The sequence below is a fragment of the Mytilus californianus genome, unplaced genomic scaffold (assembly GCF_021869535.1).
Source record: "Mytilus californianus isolate M0D057914Y unplaced genomic scaffold, xbMytCali1.0.p SCAF_8, whole genome shotgun sequence".
Lineage (NCBI taxonomy): Eukaryota > Metazoa > Mollusca > Bivalvia > Mytilida > Mytilidae > Mytilus > Mytilus californianus.
The window spans coordinates 37,466,560-37,485,678 of NW_026262734.1; the positions used below are offsets into that span (position 1 = coordinate 37,466,560).

The window sequence follows — 19,119 nt, forward strand, 5'->3', positions numbered from 1 at the left end:
AAAATGTCTAATGCAATGGAGATTAAAAACAGTTACATATCTATTCTCTAATGTCCAACATTTTATATTCCCGAGATAATTGACCCCTTCAGTTCCCCTCCCCCTCATATCTTTTTTATCAATGAATGAGACTTAATTCACAATTTGAACTCAACAGGTGAAACATATTGAACAGGATCTGTCATACACTTCCGGAGCGCCTGAGATTATCCCCCGTTTTTGGCCGAGTAAATATTGCTCGGTCTTTAGCTTAGTATATAGTGTTTTGTAGACTAGTGATTGTCTTTTTGTCGTATTTTGTCATTACTTTGCCCGTCTCTCCTCGAGTGCTGATTCTCCCTTTGAAATCACCAGCCTCAGTTTTACCTCTCTTTTCTGTCTGTATTAGAGCCATGAAATGATCTGTAGCAAGTTTTAATTCTCCTCTGGCCCAATAAACATATGGCATGGCTATATCAAAACAGACTTTGGTTCCAACTGGAAATCTACAAAGTATTACTTATTGATTAAGCAGGTAAGAAAAATATCCGACCTCCCCCTCCCAAAGTCATAAGATATCATATGAAGCGGAATTCTTGAACAAAAGATAAGATGTGATTTCGATAACTAATGCAAAAATTAGCAAATAGTACATCTATCAATAGGTAAATAACAGAACAATGCATGCATATTGACATCGGACTAGGTGATATCAAGGATGCGTGCTTGACGAAGGGTATAGACACGTCTTTCGGTGAAAAACATATATTGAGCTATAAATTGTACTTTTTTTCTTGTGTTGTTGGGTATATTGTCCGATTGATGTAAACCCTGGTCTCCGTTTATTTATATTTCTAAGGTTTTTTGAAACATATCTTATAACATGTCACCCTCACAAACAGGTAATTTTCTTTGATTTGTTGATGTAAATTTTATATGTTTTAAAAATATATGGATCAGGTATCTGGTATTTCTTTTTGGCAGTTTAAATTTGTCTTATCGTGAACTCCTTTTACAAATTAGAAAACGTCAACAGTTTTCATTGATATACACCTTTTCTGAAGGATATGCTTCACTCTGCCTTTCAAGGTACTGTATCTTCTTGGTTCAATATAAGATGCAGGTAACATAGAATCTATAACTGTGGCAAAAACTAGAATAATAGATAATTTACATGTAAAAGCCATCTTGAAGTTTTTGGAGTCATTCTGGAAAATTCAATGTTTGGCATTCTCATATATTAAACAGACAACATTAAAACGTACAGGAAATGAACCAATTTTTTTATGTCACTCAAGGGTGAAGAGAATCATTTATTTTTCTCAAATTAATGCAATTTTTTATATACTCAACAAAATTTAATAAATTCAAACTGCCGCGGGATCCAACCAGCATTTCAAAAAGCATTTACATAGGTCCTACAGTTTCTTAAAAACCAGAAATATAATGAACCTATTTCCTTATTTTTAAGCTTTAATGGATATACAGGTACCAAGATTTATTGAATGGTACTATCTTCATTTTTTTTGTATAAATGACTCTTATGTCGTTTTATAAAACAATTTATAAATTATATAAAAAATGTTTAAATATCCAATGTATAATAATATTTCACCTGACAGTCCAAGCAAACTGCTCGCGTAACTTGCATCAACATCTCGATTTGTGAAAAAAACTGACGACAGAAAATAATTTGGAAGGCATGCAGTTGATGTTACATGTGACTAACTGTCACCCCAGCTATAAAGAGGTTGTAATAAAGGATTTGCATATCTTTTCATATACAATTCGGTGTTCCAAATGTTTCTACAACATCGAAGAAAAACTTTTTTATTACTCAAACCATCTTTGTCAATATGATGAACCCATCTAGAGATCGGTTTATATTTGATGCCATTTGCTTGAGTTTCTTCCTCTTGCTCTAAACAAGATAAAACACAGAATAACCATTTTAACTGATCTTTGTGAAAAGTTGTTTCTGTAAAAATGTCACAATACATTTTTCTGAATGTCTTACATAATGTATTTCTTTCTGAAACTAATCCTTTATTGCTCATGAGACAAAGTTCTGCAAGACTTGGAACCGTTTTTTTAACACTAAGATCGCTCTCGTTTATATCCTCTTCTACACCACTAAGCTCTATGTTATCATGTATATAAGTTAATGGATTATTGTAATCCCAGGACATTTTCCTTTTATCACGTCTTTTTCTCTTTTGCTTATTGCTTGGTGCTCTCTTCTTCTGAGATGAATTAGCATTTTTGCATTTTGAATTAAATTTATCAGAATCACTGCATTTACTATCATTAACCTCAGCACAAAATTCTTCATTTTCATTACTCAGTTCATCAAGTTTATTGATGTCTTTACCACTATCGTCTTCAATGTCAGTATCATTTCCCCCACTTCTGTCTTCAAATGCACCACTCAATTCATCTGCTTTAGTGAAGTTATAATCTTGTAGTTCACTTTCATCTGCAGAGTAATAAGTATTATCACTTTCTGAACTTATGTCAGATTCTATACTTTTAGTTTCGATACTTTGAAGACTGGTGTCTGTTTTGTGGCCTTTGTCTTGAACAAGACAACACGACGAGTCCTTTTGGAACTCTAAACTCTCTCGTTTCTTATTTTTCCATTTTCTTCTAGGACATGTTGGCTTTGCTTGACCAATTTCCCATGACAAAAGTCTTGTATAAGATATTCTGTGAGACCTCTGTTCAACCAGCCTCTCCAAACACCTGGCTTCATCCATCATCTAAAAAATGTAATTCTAAAAATGATTTTAGACCAGCATTTTCTATTCCATACAACTGTGAATGAATCAACAAAGTGTTAATATTAATTATCTTTCCCAGTTGTTTTTCTATTTCTTAGTTCTGACCACAAAAAACTGTTCACATATCTTGTCTGTGTTGTTTTATTCTTATCATTAATTACTTACTTTTTGAAAGAAAATGTTATAAACCTATAAATTCTAGTACGTGTGTTTGTATGATAAGTTAATAGTAAAACTAAAGATTAGTATTACTAATGTTTTTTCAACTTACGTTTTAATTTGCATAAGTCTATTTGAAGATGTGTGTGATAAGGATGATTGCCGTTATAATTATTATTACTGATTTCTAATCACCTATCAGTGTCACTAAACGGATAAACAAAAGAACTGAGCGTATGATATGGGACGAATAAAATAGTTTAAAATTGATAACATTTATATGTGCTATAGCTTAGTATTTCAAAGTATCGGCTATTGTATTATTCTTTTTAAACTGGATTTATAAAAATTATATATAAAAAATAAAAATATTTACACCCTATTTTTTCTTCCTTAAATATAATCATAATATACAGCTTTCAAAAAAAGAAATTTTCGATTTAGCCGTGTATGTTTACCGCTTCTTAGATTTTCTATTTAAGCACATCTGCTATATAAGTTCGGGTAAATCATTCTGTATTACGAATCATGGCCGAGCGTAAGAAGATACTTTTCTCTCAGTCAAAAGAAATAGTTTACAACGTGTCAAAGTTTTTCGAGTCGCAGATTCAGCAACCGACGGCCACTCCGGAAAAAGCCTTTACAAAGAGAACTGCAGAAGCTACCTTTGTTAGTGAGGCTACCATACGGAAATTTTCCCTGCTCCGTCCCCCCAGAAAATGCATTCGGAATAAAAGGAGGAAAAAAAGTATATCAAAACGTTATAAGATAACGAAATATGCATATTTTGCAACTGCCGTCGTCATAGTCATACTTTCATATCCACAATTTCAAAAATGTGAAAAATTTTACATGTTTTTAAACTCCGTTTTACAAGAAAATCAACGGCGTTATCTCACTATTTACTTTGCGACTACAGATATAGTGTTTACATATTTTAACCGGATCAATGACCATAACTGGACACTTCATTGATGAGTTTATCCCAAAACACCTGTGTATAGATGGACTGGTCTATGATAAGCGAACCAGTTAAACTCAGCCCAGTCAAGTGAAATAAATCAAGTAATATATTGATAGATGGATGGATGGAAGAACATTATATGGTTTCAGGCGATATAACATATTGTGAACACTTTTCTATGAAATAATTTTTTTTTTTAACTATATTATATTCTAGCGTAATATATAAAATGTAAAGTTCAATAAATTCAGTAATCAACAAAGTATGATATTTTTAATCACTTTGCAATAACTAAGATTTATGTCTACTTTCGTTTTGCTAATTATTGTCTTAACTTAAACTAATACACCTATTATATATCTTTCATTACTGGGGGACTTTCCGTTTTGTATTCGGTATTTTCGGTATTTTTTTTGATTTTTTTTGTGTGTTTTGACGACGGATATGTTTCAATTACTATAACTACAATCTAAATAGATTTCGGTATTATTTTTATTTTACTTGTTTCTTTACTGAAATGCATTTCTACGTGCTTGCTAATTTGTATCATAATATGAGTAAATGCCTGCTTTTCATTGCCCCTCGTTGTTGTCACCCAACTTAATAGAGCTCTCATTGTCACATCATTTTAAAATCTTGCCTGCTTTTTTGGCTAGACGGTACCGTGAAGATATTTTGAACATATATTTAGTAAATATTTTACCGTAACGGTTATGAAATAAAACAGGATATAAAGATATTATTATAAAGATCTGTACGAACATGAGCGTCTTGAAAGGGTTTTTAACAGAAAATATTAATGTGTAATGTTGGTCAAAATAATGTATCCGAAAAGTATCCGAAACTTTTTAAACTCTGATCATACAGTTTAAGACAGAACTTACTACTATTAAACTTGCATTTCTAGGAAGTCATAATTAGAAATACTTAATTAAATCCGCCATGTTATTTTAGAAAAGAATCTTCAGATCTATCGATTTAGTAACTCTTTTAAATGGACATCACCATTGTAGCAGTTGAAAAAAATCCCTAAAATCTTTACTTCAAAGTATGTAGTTCTTTAATTAGCACAGAACTGACAAATATTCTCAAAGTTTCAAAACAAGTAATGTATATTTTCTTTCAAATCAAATAAAATTGTACATTGGCGACTTTTTCTATCTCCTTATTTACTATATTCAAGTAAAATATGCTGATTAAGAGTAAAAATTAAATGAACATATTTTTTTTCTAAAAATTTCCCTATTCGTTACACTTGAAAGAATACTTACCAACCTCCGTTTGATATAAACAAAAATAAATATGGAGGTTATAGGTCATTGACCCAACAAACCTGAAACACAAAAATCCAAAACCGTCTATAGATGAGCGTAATGATCCTCAAGAAATAAACAACTCTATACCAAGTTTTAAATAAACCAAACATTCAGAAACCAGAATAACAGAGGTAGAGCAGAACGCCATATAAAACATTCTTACAAAGCACTTCGAAATTTCTCATTTGGTTTTAACCATTTTTATTTCCTTATAAAATAGAGCTGTATTTAATGTCACTTCACAAATATGTAGTTTTTAAAGGAAGTTTTACACATATCAGGAAATTGTAAACTAAAAACGTAATTTGAAATAGATTTCAATATTTCGAGTGAACAATTCACATTTTAAAATATGTATTTATTATTTTGAAGTAGGCATTTTCATTGTGTATAGGTAATATAATTCGTGTGCATCATTTGTATACCGGAGGAAAAAATTTCAACTGTGTAACCCTCAAATTTGTCCTTTCCTCTTGTCGGTCAAATACGAAGAATAAACCAAATTTGTTTTCGCAATAACCAATAAAACTCTTCCTTTAACTCATACACTTAATTATGATTGTATAAACTATTGATACATAGTAATTGATTAATAGTTATTATATGACAGTTTTGCGAAAAGATATCATATTGTTAACGCCTCATGTCATTATTCGTTATACAGTTGTATTTTATGCATTTGACCTATTCACAATTATGTTCTATTTCCCCTAAACCTAATACAAATTGGAAAGAACACCTTGTTATTCATGTATGTACCAAAAAACCTTAAAATTATGTAGGGCAGTAGCGATAGTATTAAGTATTGAATTTAATATCAAGAGTGAGTAAAAGGAAATATTATCAGTTACACAAATTATTTTGTAAAGCAATTGACTAGATTTTACGGACGGCATATTGTTAAAGATAGGACCAAACACATGATGTTATACTTGTAATGTATATAATAAAAGATTATGTTTTAATGCTAATATCAACGAATATTTCGCAGTTGTTTTTTTTTTTTTTTTTCATTTCGGACAATCTATTTTTCTGTTACTTGTGTCGGTTACAATACACCAACGGCATATGTATAGATCAGTTTATCGTGTAAACTGTGGGAAATCTAGTGACAAAATATTGCCTCCCCTGTAAACACTGAAAACTAGATCTTTTCAATGTTTGTCCCATTTTATCAAGGACGCTATCAAATATAAATTCACACTCTGGTAATTAGTTAAAATAAAAATAAGTTGAAATAAAAACAAAACCTCCATTTAATGTTGTCATTTCCCTCCTTAAATAGAAAACGACGAGTACAGCAGACTAAATGAGCTTGGTGTAAAATTGGTTTAAAATGTTGCTATGCCAATAAATTCCTGGAGTACCAACTTTAATTTTTTTTTTTACTGGATGTATTCCTCTCTGGAACATGCTTATTATCCGTATATATATGCAGCGCTAGCTAGATCAAAAAGTCAGGAAAAAAATTCCAAAGGAATCGATTGATATGCTGCAAAGATTGACATTTTTGAAATTAAGTTACTTTGCAAATTCAAACGGACCTTATCCCGATGTAAGCATTGAATGTGAATAGATCGAGAAGACCACAAATACATGTACAAAAATCGAGACGACATGTTCTTAAAATTGAATAAAAAATAGTTAAAAGATGTATATTTAATAAGAATATTTATCTTTAATCTTTTAACCTGCACAGAGAGATATTTTTATTGTTATATTCATAAAAAGACAATATTTCTATATTGAATTTTCATGTGATAAAAGCAGACCGGTGTACTCGAAAACTTAGATTGGTATATTAAATTTTTTGGGAAATTGTAACATGCTAAGGACTTTGTAGAACACTCCAAAAATTGGTAACCCGAAAGAACTTTAGACTTGGTATGTACATGATTTTTTCCAATTTGTTTTTATCAATATGCAGCAAAGATTGACATTTTTTAGATTTCAGTTTCACAAGATTCTAATGCAATAATTTCGATAAATACTGAGCATAAAACATCGTGCATTTGTATGTATATTTCTAATAACATAGTGTAACAAATAATTTCTTTAAAATGTACAATTGTTATTTAGAAATAACTTTTGATCAGTGTCGTCACCGGCATTGTTTTATTATTGATTGTTCTCGACTCTATCATTAGAAGAGGTAATTCTCTTTTGTTCTTTTTCACTAGATTCCCCACTGTAAATGGAAACACAATATTGTAATTTATAAATTCAACTAACCTTATATATCTACAAATTTTATGACGGGTATGAAAACTGTTCAATATCCTGTCTGTTTTAAAAGACCTTATACATATATATATTTGCTTATTTATTTTTGTTTGTTTGGGTGGATACATAGATTCAAAAACTAGTCAAAATTATAACATTCGGGAGTTTGGGTATTCGTTTGATTTAAAATAATTTTGTCGTAAATCTTCTCTTTCTATATAAAAGGAAATATTATTAGTAACAAAAATGTTTTGTTATGCAATTGGTAACCTTAAACAGACGGCCTATGGTTAAGACAAATAGATAATATTATGTTTTTTTTTCAATATCACACTCGTATCATCTAAGCTACCATAACACTTTTAGACATTTTATTATTTCATATAAGAATATGCTGTAAGTCTACTTACCATTAACGTATACGTCTGTTCATGTCTGCATCATCAAACAAAGAGAACATTTTCATATCGCTGTCGGCAAACCACAGTAATTCTGCTTTAAAGAGATAATTAAGGAAGTTATGTATAGGATGAAACTAATAATGACTATTATTGTGAAACATTAAAAGTGGAAGTATAAGGTCAACAACGTTTTTAAGTTTTATTTTTTTATATGAAGATTCCACATGAAGTGTCACCTGTACATTTTACATTAAAGTTAGATAAATTTTTTTGTAGACTAGGGTCGACATGAATTAAAAATGACGGAGACATGTTCCTTTGGTGATGAAATTTATGTGTTGATCGCATGTACATTATGTGCATACAGAAAAAAACCCGAAAGACCATAAGTTTGAAAACCGATCACTTTTTAATGAACGAGTTTTCTCATAAGAAAACAGTTATATATGATTGAGGAAGAATAACCTTCTTCACAGTCTATTACTTATTTACGTTTAAATATTTAATGCTTTATGAATGAGAATATTTTAATTTTCCTTCCGTTATCTACGGTTATCATCTGGAACCAAAAAGTATTTGAGGAAGTCAGTCGGTTTTTAATAGAGGAATAAATTGTTTCCACTTTTGAATTGTGTTTAAACCATTAAAGCTTTGTGTATGACCATATTAATTTGTTTCGATATTGAAAGTAATTGTAACACGATGCGACATTACGATACAGGAAGTATTTATATTAAAACCTGTTTCTAAAATTAGAACTTCCTTGTTGTGTGGGGGAGGGTCTGGGGTCCTTCATTCTTTGTCATTGAAACCACTTTTCTCTATTCTTTTTTTTTATTTTTACCCTTATTCTCTTTTCTTTATATTTCAGCTACCCATTATTTTTTATTCTTCTTTTTTTTTGGCTACAATTATCTCTTCTCTGTTGATATCTTGTCCTATATTCACAATTTTTCCCATGGTTCTCTATTTCTTAAATAAACAGTCTAGTAAATTTAGTTAAAATCTAGCTTTGAAATAGTTTTCGGTAAAAAAAAAAGTACTCTTGAATAAATGCTTAGTGAATTAATTGTTTTTGTGCTTCGTACCTCTGTAATGCTTCAAGCCCTTCTCAATAATTTTTTTTTTTGTTAAACGCCGTACAGTCATTTGTTATTATTCGCATCTCTGTCTCTGATCTATAGATACTTGTAGCATTGGCCTTTGCATTGGCAATCAAACAATACTTAGGTAAGGAGCCTTTAGTCAAGTGGTAACCAATTCTTGGCGTCTATCATAATAGTTTTTGTTAGATGTTATCAGCTTAAATCCTCCCGTCGTTGGTTGTTTTTAAATTGTTTCATATTTCATACTTTGTTTGTATAGCTTGCTAATAGTAAACAATATGAGGCTTGCTTTATTTTTCAGTTTTTCCTAAGACGTATTCCATCGGCAGTCATATCACATCTCCTTATTCATATACGTTATAGTATTAGTAATAGAAATATATCAGTATTATTATTTGTATAGTATGTTAAAGAATTCATTGTTATCTGCTTTTGTTAAAATATAAGATATTAAGGAGTTAAAAAAAATTGGTTCAAAGCAAAACGATGAAACGACAAATCACAATTCATGATGAACTACAAAGAAAAAAATCTAAAACAAATCAGAGTGCATTCAATTGGTTAAAAAGGAAATGCAGTTTCTCTGCACTTCCTGTGGCAGCAGCACGGCATGAACGACAACTCTTGTAAATGGTGGAAAGCAATCTTTCAGATATGGTATGTCTGATGAGATTTTTTTCAAGTTAGACTAATGTTTTCATTTTTGCTATAGTAATATATAGATATTGTGTCTATAGTAATATATAGATAGTGTGTCTACAATACTATATAGATAGTGTGTCTGTGGTAAACTACAAATAATGTGTCTATAGCAATATGTGCAAAGTGTCTATAGTAATATATAGAAGGTGTACAGTAAAGATATGTTATTAAGTAATATATCATCCAGTGAAAGCAATTCCCTCTGTCTTCGGTTAAAAGTCTATACTTGTGGTACATGTACTATAGGAAAATTCTAATCTTGAGTCAATGAGTATTTCCACAAAACATCCTACCAGAAAATATACTCTGAGGTCATATTTTGTGAAAAGGACAGATGGTCAGTACGTTTTGTTGTTGTTATGCACATATTTAATGACAATTAAGTCAGAAGAGCTCAATGTAAATATCAGTGGCAAAGTGGCATGCTGTTAAGTAACACCCAGGACATTCCACATGAATTAATAAAGTTACTGAAATCGATTCGCGATCAAATTTCATTTCCATCATTGAAGGTTAAATCAGTTTCCATTTATTGTAAACAAAAAAACGTTATGCATTAAAACAAAAATACATTTGGAAAAAAAGATTGAATAAAATAAGATCGAAAGTTTCATAAATTTCTTCTAATCATGACATGGAACAGGTATGGGCCTTCCCAAGAAATATGATTTAATCTCGAGTTTCAATATCTTAAAGATGATTTAATGATAAAGTGATCTAATCTATTATATTTGAAGAAAATATTGTGATACAAAATTGTAAATTTTACATGTTTTCGTAAAGTTTGCATCGAAGGATATTCATGACTAAAATATAATTGACTTTTATTTTAGTTACTTATAGCATCTGTGTTTTGTTTAATTAAATGTTCAGATATGTCAAAAAAAGTGTTGTGGAAACTTTTCGGATTTACTGTAAATTTTAGTAAATATAAACGACTTTTTAAAATAAATTTAGCTGTAACATTGAGTCAGCGGAAATTGTCCCTACCTTTTTTTATAAACCTTATTAATCGTCATTGATATTTCTGTTTTAACATGTTTGGGATATTCGGATGTTATATAAGATCTATGCATACAAATTTTATTTACAGTTTCTTCATAAAACGGTGAGCCATATAATAGACGTCATTTAAGTATATCCCGCACCTCCGTTTATTTAGATGATTATTATTCCGGAAGTAATGCCGGCCTTTTAAAATTGAATTATTCCTAGTCTTCGTTCATACGTGTTCTATTGCGACGTTCGTTCTAAACCCTGCTATATATCAAAGATGATGTCTAAAGTTTGCCTGGCAAATTGAACTTTATCTTCCTTGTAGGTATATATTTTGGTTTAATTAGAAATTATACATAAAAAGTGCGATGTTAATGGATAACGTTTTCCTGTCAATGTGTTGTTACATACTATTATGAAGGTCTGTACGGGGTTTACAGAATACAGAATAATGGGCAAATACTACATAAAAAGGGGCCAAAGTAACAAAAAATAGAGAAAAAGAGGCAAACAAAGTACAGAATAGAGAAAACTGGGATGTTTAAACATAAAGAATAGAGAATCATATACATAATAAATGAAGAATAGTGAAAAATGGCATAAAAATGAAGGAAAACAGGAAAGAAAGACTTTCTATCCCGTCCCTCTGCAATTCGGTCAGTATTATTTTGTCCTATTATTAAATAGTCGGAGAAAAGTGCTATTATTTTGAGATTGCCTCTTTTGGTTAGAATTTCATACAACCTCTGCCGAACTAAATTTTCTTAATTGATCTTTACAATTTCCCAAATGTCGATAAAGCTGGCTTTGAAGAGTGAAGGTGTATGATCGTTGGTGTGTATCGATTTCACATTCAGGACCAAAATAAGAAACTTGTTGAAACTAGTGGAATCTGAACATTAATGAGAGTTTTAGGCAACAGTGGTTAACCGGTTTACAAATATCAAAAATTGATTACGAAGATAAATACAAATCAAAATAACAAACAAAAGCTTAAGGTATCGCATGGACTTAAACAGGAGCGAAACCGGGTGCGTCGAAACAGTTATAACCATATCCTCCTATACATGCATTATCTGCCATAGGATACACACTTACTGACACTGTTTCAATCGGGAATAGGTCACCGTCGATAAATTTACAGATTTGACGACTATTTTTGTATCTAAAGATCTAAGACCGCGAAAACAAGTCGTTAGTCAGTTGAACCACAGAAGAAGAGTATCAACCAATTCGCGATGGTGACTGTATACCTTACGTAGTGTCGATTTCAGTCGCTCTTTCTCGTGACTATTGGAGCAGTTTTTGTGTAAGAAGTACACTTCTGCCTGTTATTTAAGAAAGTATTATACTCACAGGACCTTGTATAGCTCATAATGCGGTATTTGTTCTCATTGTTGAAGGCCAAACAGTGACATGTAAGAGTAACTGTTTGTTTTTCTAATTGACAAAAATACCAAATCTCCATATTGTTATCATAACAGATTTTCCAATGAAATTACATATATCTACAACAGTAAATTATTATGAAAGGCATAACGTAGTTGTTGGAGACAATGTGTTTCCATCTAGTTAATTTTGAATGTGTAGCCTTCTCCTAAATTCCGACTTATAAGCTCTGATTGTCCCTTTGGTATAGTCCGTTTGATTGTTATACAGTTAAGAAGGTCAAAGCAAAGAAGAAGTCATATAGATCGTAAAGAAAAATATATAGATTTACCTTCAAGCGAAATTTGGGTTTGGTTTCGGATATCCTTTAGATTTATTATTTAATGTTCGTGCAATACTAGTTTACCGATGTTCAAATCTCGTTAAAAAAATCAGAAGATACAAATCAAGGCAAAGCCAAAACTGCAGAGATCGAATGAATTCCTGAAGAAACGAGACATGGTGCGTCGACAATTAAAGAGGTTCCTGCTATGCATGAATTACCCGTCGCTTTCAGTCCGTCAAAAAATAACAGATTTAAGCCATCTTTAGACATTTGTAAATAGGTAACATGATCAGAAATATACTGTAATAATATTAAAATAGAACCTTAATGTATAGGAATGAACCTGTGGTACGGTTTTTTCAAAGATTGAAAGAATTTGAATAAAAATGACCATGACATAAATAGATGTTCAGGTTTGAGCTTACTTAATGAAGGTTAATCAAGAAATCCCTTCAGGACTAAGTCAAATTTGCTACTTGTACTACTATTTGTAGGGATAGGCCCTTATACTTCCTGCAGTTAAATATAGCTCAAATTTGTTATGATAAATTCGTTAAACTGTTATGTTGACTTCGTCAATTAGTGCAAGGTAAAATTTTAAAATTCAACTTACATCAAGGTTTATTTGAATATAGCGCTGTGTAATTCTATCAACTTATCAATTGAATAAGGCAATACAAAAACAATTTGATAAATATAGATTTTAATTACGGATTTTTTTATTAGATACTATCGTTTTAAAATTGCTTCTTTGCGATACAAACATATATTCCTAGTTTGGTGTGAAGTCAAATGCGTCGAGTTCTCTCATTTCAAGTAATATAATTGACAAACATTCATAAGGTAAATGCTTATTTGTACAATGTTCTTAATATAAAAGCGATCTTACAATAAAGTCTAATAGTAATATATCCAAAACTACATGTATTCAATATAAGATATAGGATTTCCAAATTACGATAGATAGATCTGCATGACAGTGATCACAGAAATTATCGTAAGCATGTAGCGGTTTGAATAAAATTGAGAATGGTAACCTAGAAACGCGATTTTCACAAACTATAAACATACTAGTACAAGGAATATTTTATAATGTCCTTTTTTTAAAATGAGAGTAAATGGTGGTATTTAAGATTAGAAATGGTTAAGGTGCATATGAATATTGAACTGAACAAAAAGTGAATCCCATAACCCCACAAGTTTTGTCATTTGTATGATATTAGAATGCTTACTTTAATCTATTTTTTATACAGGGTTATCAAAGACAACACACATTAAAATGAATGATCAGATCGTCAACCTTAAAGATTGTTCCAGGAAATATTTAACAACAATGCCTGATGTTTTTCAAAATTCTACAACAGATCTAAATCTTCAAGGAAATCTTTTACACGTAGTTCCCGCATGGTCTTTCCAGAAATCAAGAATATTAAAAAGCATAGATCTGTCTGATAATCGGCTGAGGGTGATTGAACAGGGAGCCTTTGAGGGACTAGTCAAACTTTCCATTCTTAACCTTAGCAGTAACTTGTTAACTCCAAATTCTCTTTATGAGAATATTTTTCAAGGTTTGATTTCTCTTCAAGAACTAGTAATGCATTTTAACTATTTTTATCATAATTATACAAGTTTTCAATCCGAAATATCTCGAATAAAATCATTGGTCAAGTTACACATTGATCTGAGTGAACCACACCAAATAGATAAATGTCTTTGTGATTTATCAAACCTACAGGACCTTGAAATTTTTAATTTGAATGGACAGACATATTCAGACAATTTATTTCTAAACTTAAAGTGTCTTAAAATAGAAACATTATCGCTTGTTTATGTGATTTCACTAGTACCAAACACGTTCATATCTTTTCCAAATCTTAAGACACTAAGGATAACGATAAACCACGCTCGTGCTGCGTACGACGTCATAAGCAGCATATATAATTCTTTGAAGATTTTCAAAGATAGAAATATGACGGAAATAAGCATTACAGGAAATCCGCATAGAAACGGATTTGTATTGGGCCATCCTCACTTTGCAGTACTTGAAAACATTTGTCTACAAAAGTTAAAATTGGTGGGTGATAGTATACTTGGTCTAAAGTTTAATCCTTTTTTAAGATATGGATATAAGGAGAATTGTTTAGAAGAATTAGATTTGTCCTATAATATATTGTTCAACAGCAAAGATAGATATGTATTTGCATTTTGTGCGTTTAAACGTTTGAAAATAATCAGAATTCCACATAGGGTAGTCAAAGACAATAGAGTAAAACGATCTCCTAAAGATGACGTTTCTTATTCTTTTTGCCTTCAAAAAACTTTAGAACAATTGGACCTCCATTCGCACGTTAAATCATATAATAGGAGGAGAATTTCAAATATAACTATTGTCAATGGGTCAAATTTAAAAGTTTTGAATATGGCTAATATTACATTCCGGGATTGTAATGGTACGTTTAATGGCATTGAAAAATTAGAGTATTTAGATATGTCAGGATTCAACTGCAAAGTATTGAGTGAACATTTTCTGTCGCATTTTCCGAAACTCATTACACACGATGCTTATCTAGGAATCGGTTTGAATTCCCTTAAAAATTCATCCGAATTCTTCAAGAGGAATTTAGATCTCCAGCACATTGATCTGATGCAAAATAGCATAAGTTCACTACCAGATGGCTTGTTCAATCATCCTTTTAGACAAAAGATTTCTATCCTATTGGACAAAAACAACTTACAATCGCTACCAAACTTTCCGTCGAAACCAAATACTATTCAACAAATCAGTCTAAAATACAATAGATTTTCGTGCCTAAGCGATGCCAGTATCGATAAACTTAACATAATAAAACCCTCTAGTGTATTTCTAAGTGGAAATCCGATTGAATGCTCATGTAAGACGTTACGTTTTCTAAAATGAGTGCACCATTCTGGTATTATAAGTGATGTTGATGAAATAGAATGCGTCCTCCAAAATGGGACGCTTGCAATTTTGTCTCATTTCTTGCGAAATCTAAAAACATATGAAATCAGTTGCCAAACGAAATTATGGATAACACTGGCAAGTTGCATTACTTCTTTCACCATTTTAGCTATTATATTTGGAAAAGTTTACTATCGATACCGATTTGCATTTGTTGTGAGTATTTCTTTCTGAGAATTAAGATGAAACTGAGGCATTACCAGCCTCTTTCGGAAGAGTTCAACCATGATGCGTTTATTTCATACAGTCATAAAGATATACCATGGGTTAAAACACTCTACGACAAATTGCAGTCAAAAGGCTTCAGCCTCTGTTTTTATCACAAGGATTTTCAAGGTGGGATGCCTATTGCCGAGTGCATCGTTCAAGCAATAAATTCAAGCAGAAAGGTTGTATTTGTTATCACTAAGGATTTCCTGGAAAGTAGCTGGGGAACGTATGAAATAGAAATGACAAGAATGCATGCTTTCAGAGAGGGTCGTGAATCCATGGTTATTGTGATACTGAAGGATGACATAAAAAAATACAAACTTCCGAGGGCCTTGAAAGAAATTTGGTATGAGGTAGTCTGTATTGTGTGGCCATCTGATTCCGAGGCTCCGTATAATTCGGAGGAAATGTTCTACGAGAAACTATGTATAACATTGTCAGACGGTCGTAAGCGTATAAATGATGATAATAATTCCAATGAAATAGTCAAATACCAAACTAGTGCAAAATTCAAATGAATGAGATAATACAGTAAAATCATTATTATACATACATTGTAGACGTTTTAAAGTATCGTGCTAAAACATGTGATCATTAAATGTTTTGACTACATGTATGATATATCTTTAGACCATTTCGGGGTCATACTAAATTATTTGATTACGAAAAAAATAGAATAGATGTTTTGTTTTCATTAAAAATCAGAATAGGAAAGGGATTTGCATACTGATATAGAGGGTTACCAAGGTAACGTTCAAAATTCGCAAGTGGAACAAAACTGACCCCATGATAGCAAAAAAACAAAGGCAACGAAAAGATGATCAATTTCACATAAAACTTCATAAAAAAATTGAGGACCGGATAACAAGTAGATATAGAATAAAAACATATTTCCTAAAACTTATTTGTGCATGCATAGAAACGGGTAGAAAACAATGCTTAGCCGATAGTTCTATCCGACTAGTCTTGATATTTTGGCCAAATGAACTTTTGTATTAAAACCAATAGTCAGCCAGCCACGCCAACATTCAGCGACTATTAATCACATGCTATTAGTATGAACTCGTGTTTATACCTTAAATGCTTTTGACTGCGTATATAACGCAGTTATAATATATAATAAGTGAACGATGTGACTCTTCCAGAGGGGTTTATTGTTTCATCTTGCCATGTTGACATTCTATTTTAGTTACTGAACATGCTTAGCAAATACGTAGTTCATCTACAACTTGGAGTAATGTTTAAGGAAACATGCTAACGGATTCAGATGAGATTGAATGATTGACTTGCCAGCCATTAACATATCAGCGATGTTTGCAAGCTTATTTGGACAAAATTGAGCCAAACTGAAAGCTAGAAACGAAACATTATTTCATAAATTTGTTTTTAAAATTTTTGGGAAAAAAGGCAAATATATTTTATTATAAGTCTTAATTGGGGCTACAATTGATGTGTTGCCTCTTTAATAGGAAAATGTAAATATGAAAGATGAGTTTAATATCATTGAGATGTCAGGGAAAACTTTGCATAAAACTTGGCATATCAGACTCTACAGTATTTGAAGCTTTCTGACATTATTGTTTGGGGAAACTGTAAACTTCAAGTTACATGTACTTGACAACGTTATTGTGCGTCGGGTCGTTAGTAAGCACAGCATATTTTCCCAAACCAACTATTATATATATCTTTATTCTCATCACCAAATACAGAGAAGACATGCATGTAATACAATACATTAAATACATGAACATAAATATACAATATATACAACAACAACAAAGACAACAAGAAATTATTCAGAAGGACACACTCGCTTGTTTAAAATTCGTATAAACTTACATAAATTTATGAGATCTGTCCTATTTGTAGACGACATAATTTCAGTAAATAATATAATATTTGGCCTTAAACTAAAATTTCGATTTATAAATTTATTTCTCTCTTCTCTAAAATGTGAACAATTGATATTGTAATGGAATTCATCTCCAATATCTAGCTTACATAAATTACACTTTCTTTTTTCCCTTTCTATATTGTACCATCTTCCAAGTTCGACTGGAAGTTTATGGTTACATGTTCTAAATTTACATAAATAAATGTTAAAAAATCTTTTTTGTCTAAAATATTAAAATATTCTTCAAAACACAATAAATTCTTAAAAATACGACAATTCAAGGCTTTGCAGCAGTTTTGAATAGTCTCGTTCCATGTTTGTTTGAATTGATCACACAATCTTACTTTGATATTTTATTTCAACCATACATCATTTAAAAAGAGCTGTGTGTTCCAGATATAAGAAAATCCACATTCATCAAATAAATTTTAACACATATTATTAAATCTCTATCGATTTATGAGTTTCGAACAGCGGTATACTACTGTTGCCTTTATTTATTAACCATTTAAAATCTATGTTTTTAGTACAATACAAGTGGTACAGTAGCTTATAGATAATACAAGAATACTTTGACTGCTTTCCCATAATCAATTTAGACCAGTAGGATATCATCCTTAATTTTACATCAATAGCAAGTGGAAAACGTCCTAGCTCACCGTATATCATACAGTTTGGAGTGGAAGATTTCAGATTAAGGAGCAACTTACAAAATTTTAGATGAACCTTTTCGATAATATCACAGTTACTGAATCCCCATATTTCTGATCCATATAACAGAACAGGTTTGACTACTCTATCAAACAGATCTAACTGACAAGAAACTGATAGGCTATGAAATTTCCCCCTTTATAGTATCTCATACATCGCTTTTGTCCCTTTTTCAACTTGTGATTTAATTGCCTTTTTATAATTTCCCGTTTTTGTCAATAAAATACCCAAACAACTAAACTCTTGAACGATTTCTATTTCTTGGTTATCTAAAACAAAGTGTAAATTGTCTGGTAATCTTCCATATGAAAAACATAACATTTTGGTTTTGGATGCATTTACTTTTAATTTCCAGTAGTTACAAGTTAAAAAGATCAAAATGATACGTAGAGAAAAGATCTTTGAGTATTCGAATTTACTAATTAAAGTATCACACATAGATCATGTTATTGATTATGAAAAGAAAACGATGAAGCACTAACGATAGGAACAACATATTAAGGGGATAACTTCCTGATTCGTATTTTTACTGAATAAAGGCAACAGTAGTATACCGCTGTTCGAAACTCATAAATCGATAGAGATAAAAACAAATCCGGGTTACAAACTAAAACTGAGGGAAACGCATCAAATATACGAGGAGAACAACGACACAACAAAAACACAACATTACAAATGTAACACACACAGAAACGAACTATAATATAACAATGGCTATTTTCCTGACTTGGTACAGGACATTTTAAGAAAAAAATGGCGGGTTGAACCTGGTTTTGTGGCATGCCAAACCTCCCGCTTTAATGGCAACGTCAAACACAACACCAAAACGATAACATCACATGACAGGACCACAATACAAATAAATGGGAGAACATATAGGACAAAGAAACACACGAAAATAGCTAACAAAAGGTACTAGGCTTAAAATTCAATACGCCAGACGTGCGTCTCGTCCACACAAGACCATCCAATGACGCTCAGATG

At 31.2% G+C, this 19,119-nt stretch overlaps 2 protein-coding genes across 12 annotated transcripts in view; both read right to left on the reverse strand.

Annotated features, from left to right (window-relative positions):
* The window catches only part of LOC127711413 (transient receptor potential cation channel subfamily M member-like 2), a 550,384-nt gene that overhangs the window by 440,551 nt on the left and 90,714 nt on the right, over positions 1-19,119 (reverse strand). The gene's annotated exons all lie outside the window — the stretch shown is intronic.
* On the reverse strand, positions 185-7,944 carry LOC127711421 (uncharacterized). Of its 5 annotated transcripts, none has more exons than XM_052217465.1 (4): positions 7,832-7,944; positions 1,595-2,738; positions 1,033-1,132; positions 185-485 (listed from the first exon to the last, which is right to left on the reverse strand). In XM_052217465.1, the coding sequence occupies exons 1-2, from the start codon at positions 7,832-7,834 to the stop codon at positions 1,704-1,706; spliced, it is 1,038 nt and encodes a 345-aa protein (XP_052073425.1). In that variant the 5' UTR covers positions 7,835-7,944; the 3' UTR covers positions 185-485; positions 1,033-1,132; positions 1,595-1,703. The 5 variants fall into 5 exon arrangements, with proteins under 5 accessions (XP_052073425.1, XP_052073428.1, XP_052073423.1 ...); XM_052217468.1 differs by lacking the exon at positions 7,832-7,944 and adding an exon at positions 5,362-5,430; XM_052217463.1 differs by lacking the exon at positions 7,832-7,944 and adding an exon at positions 5,216-5,354.

Bases quoted from the DNA above. Each gene is read 5' to 3' on its own strand.
- LOC127711421 (XM_052217464.1), bottom strand. From the start codon at position 5,308: ATGTTTGGTTTATTTAAAACTTGGTATAGAGTTGTTTATTTCTTGAGG. The intron at 2,739-5,215 runs GTTTGTTGGGTC...TACATTTTTTAG, and splicing joins TTTGGATTTTTGTGTTTCAG to ATGATGGATGAAGCCAGGTG.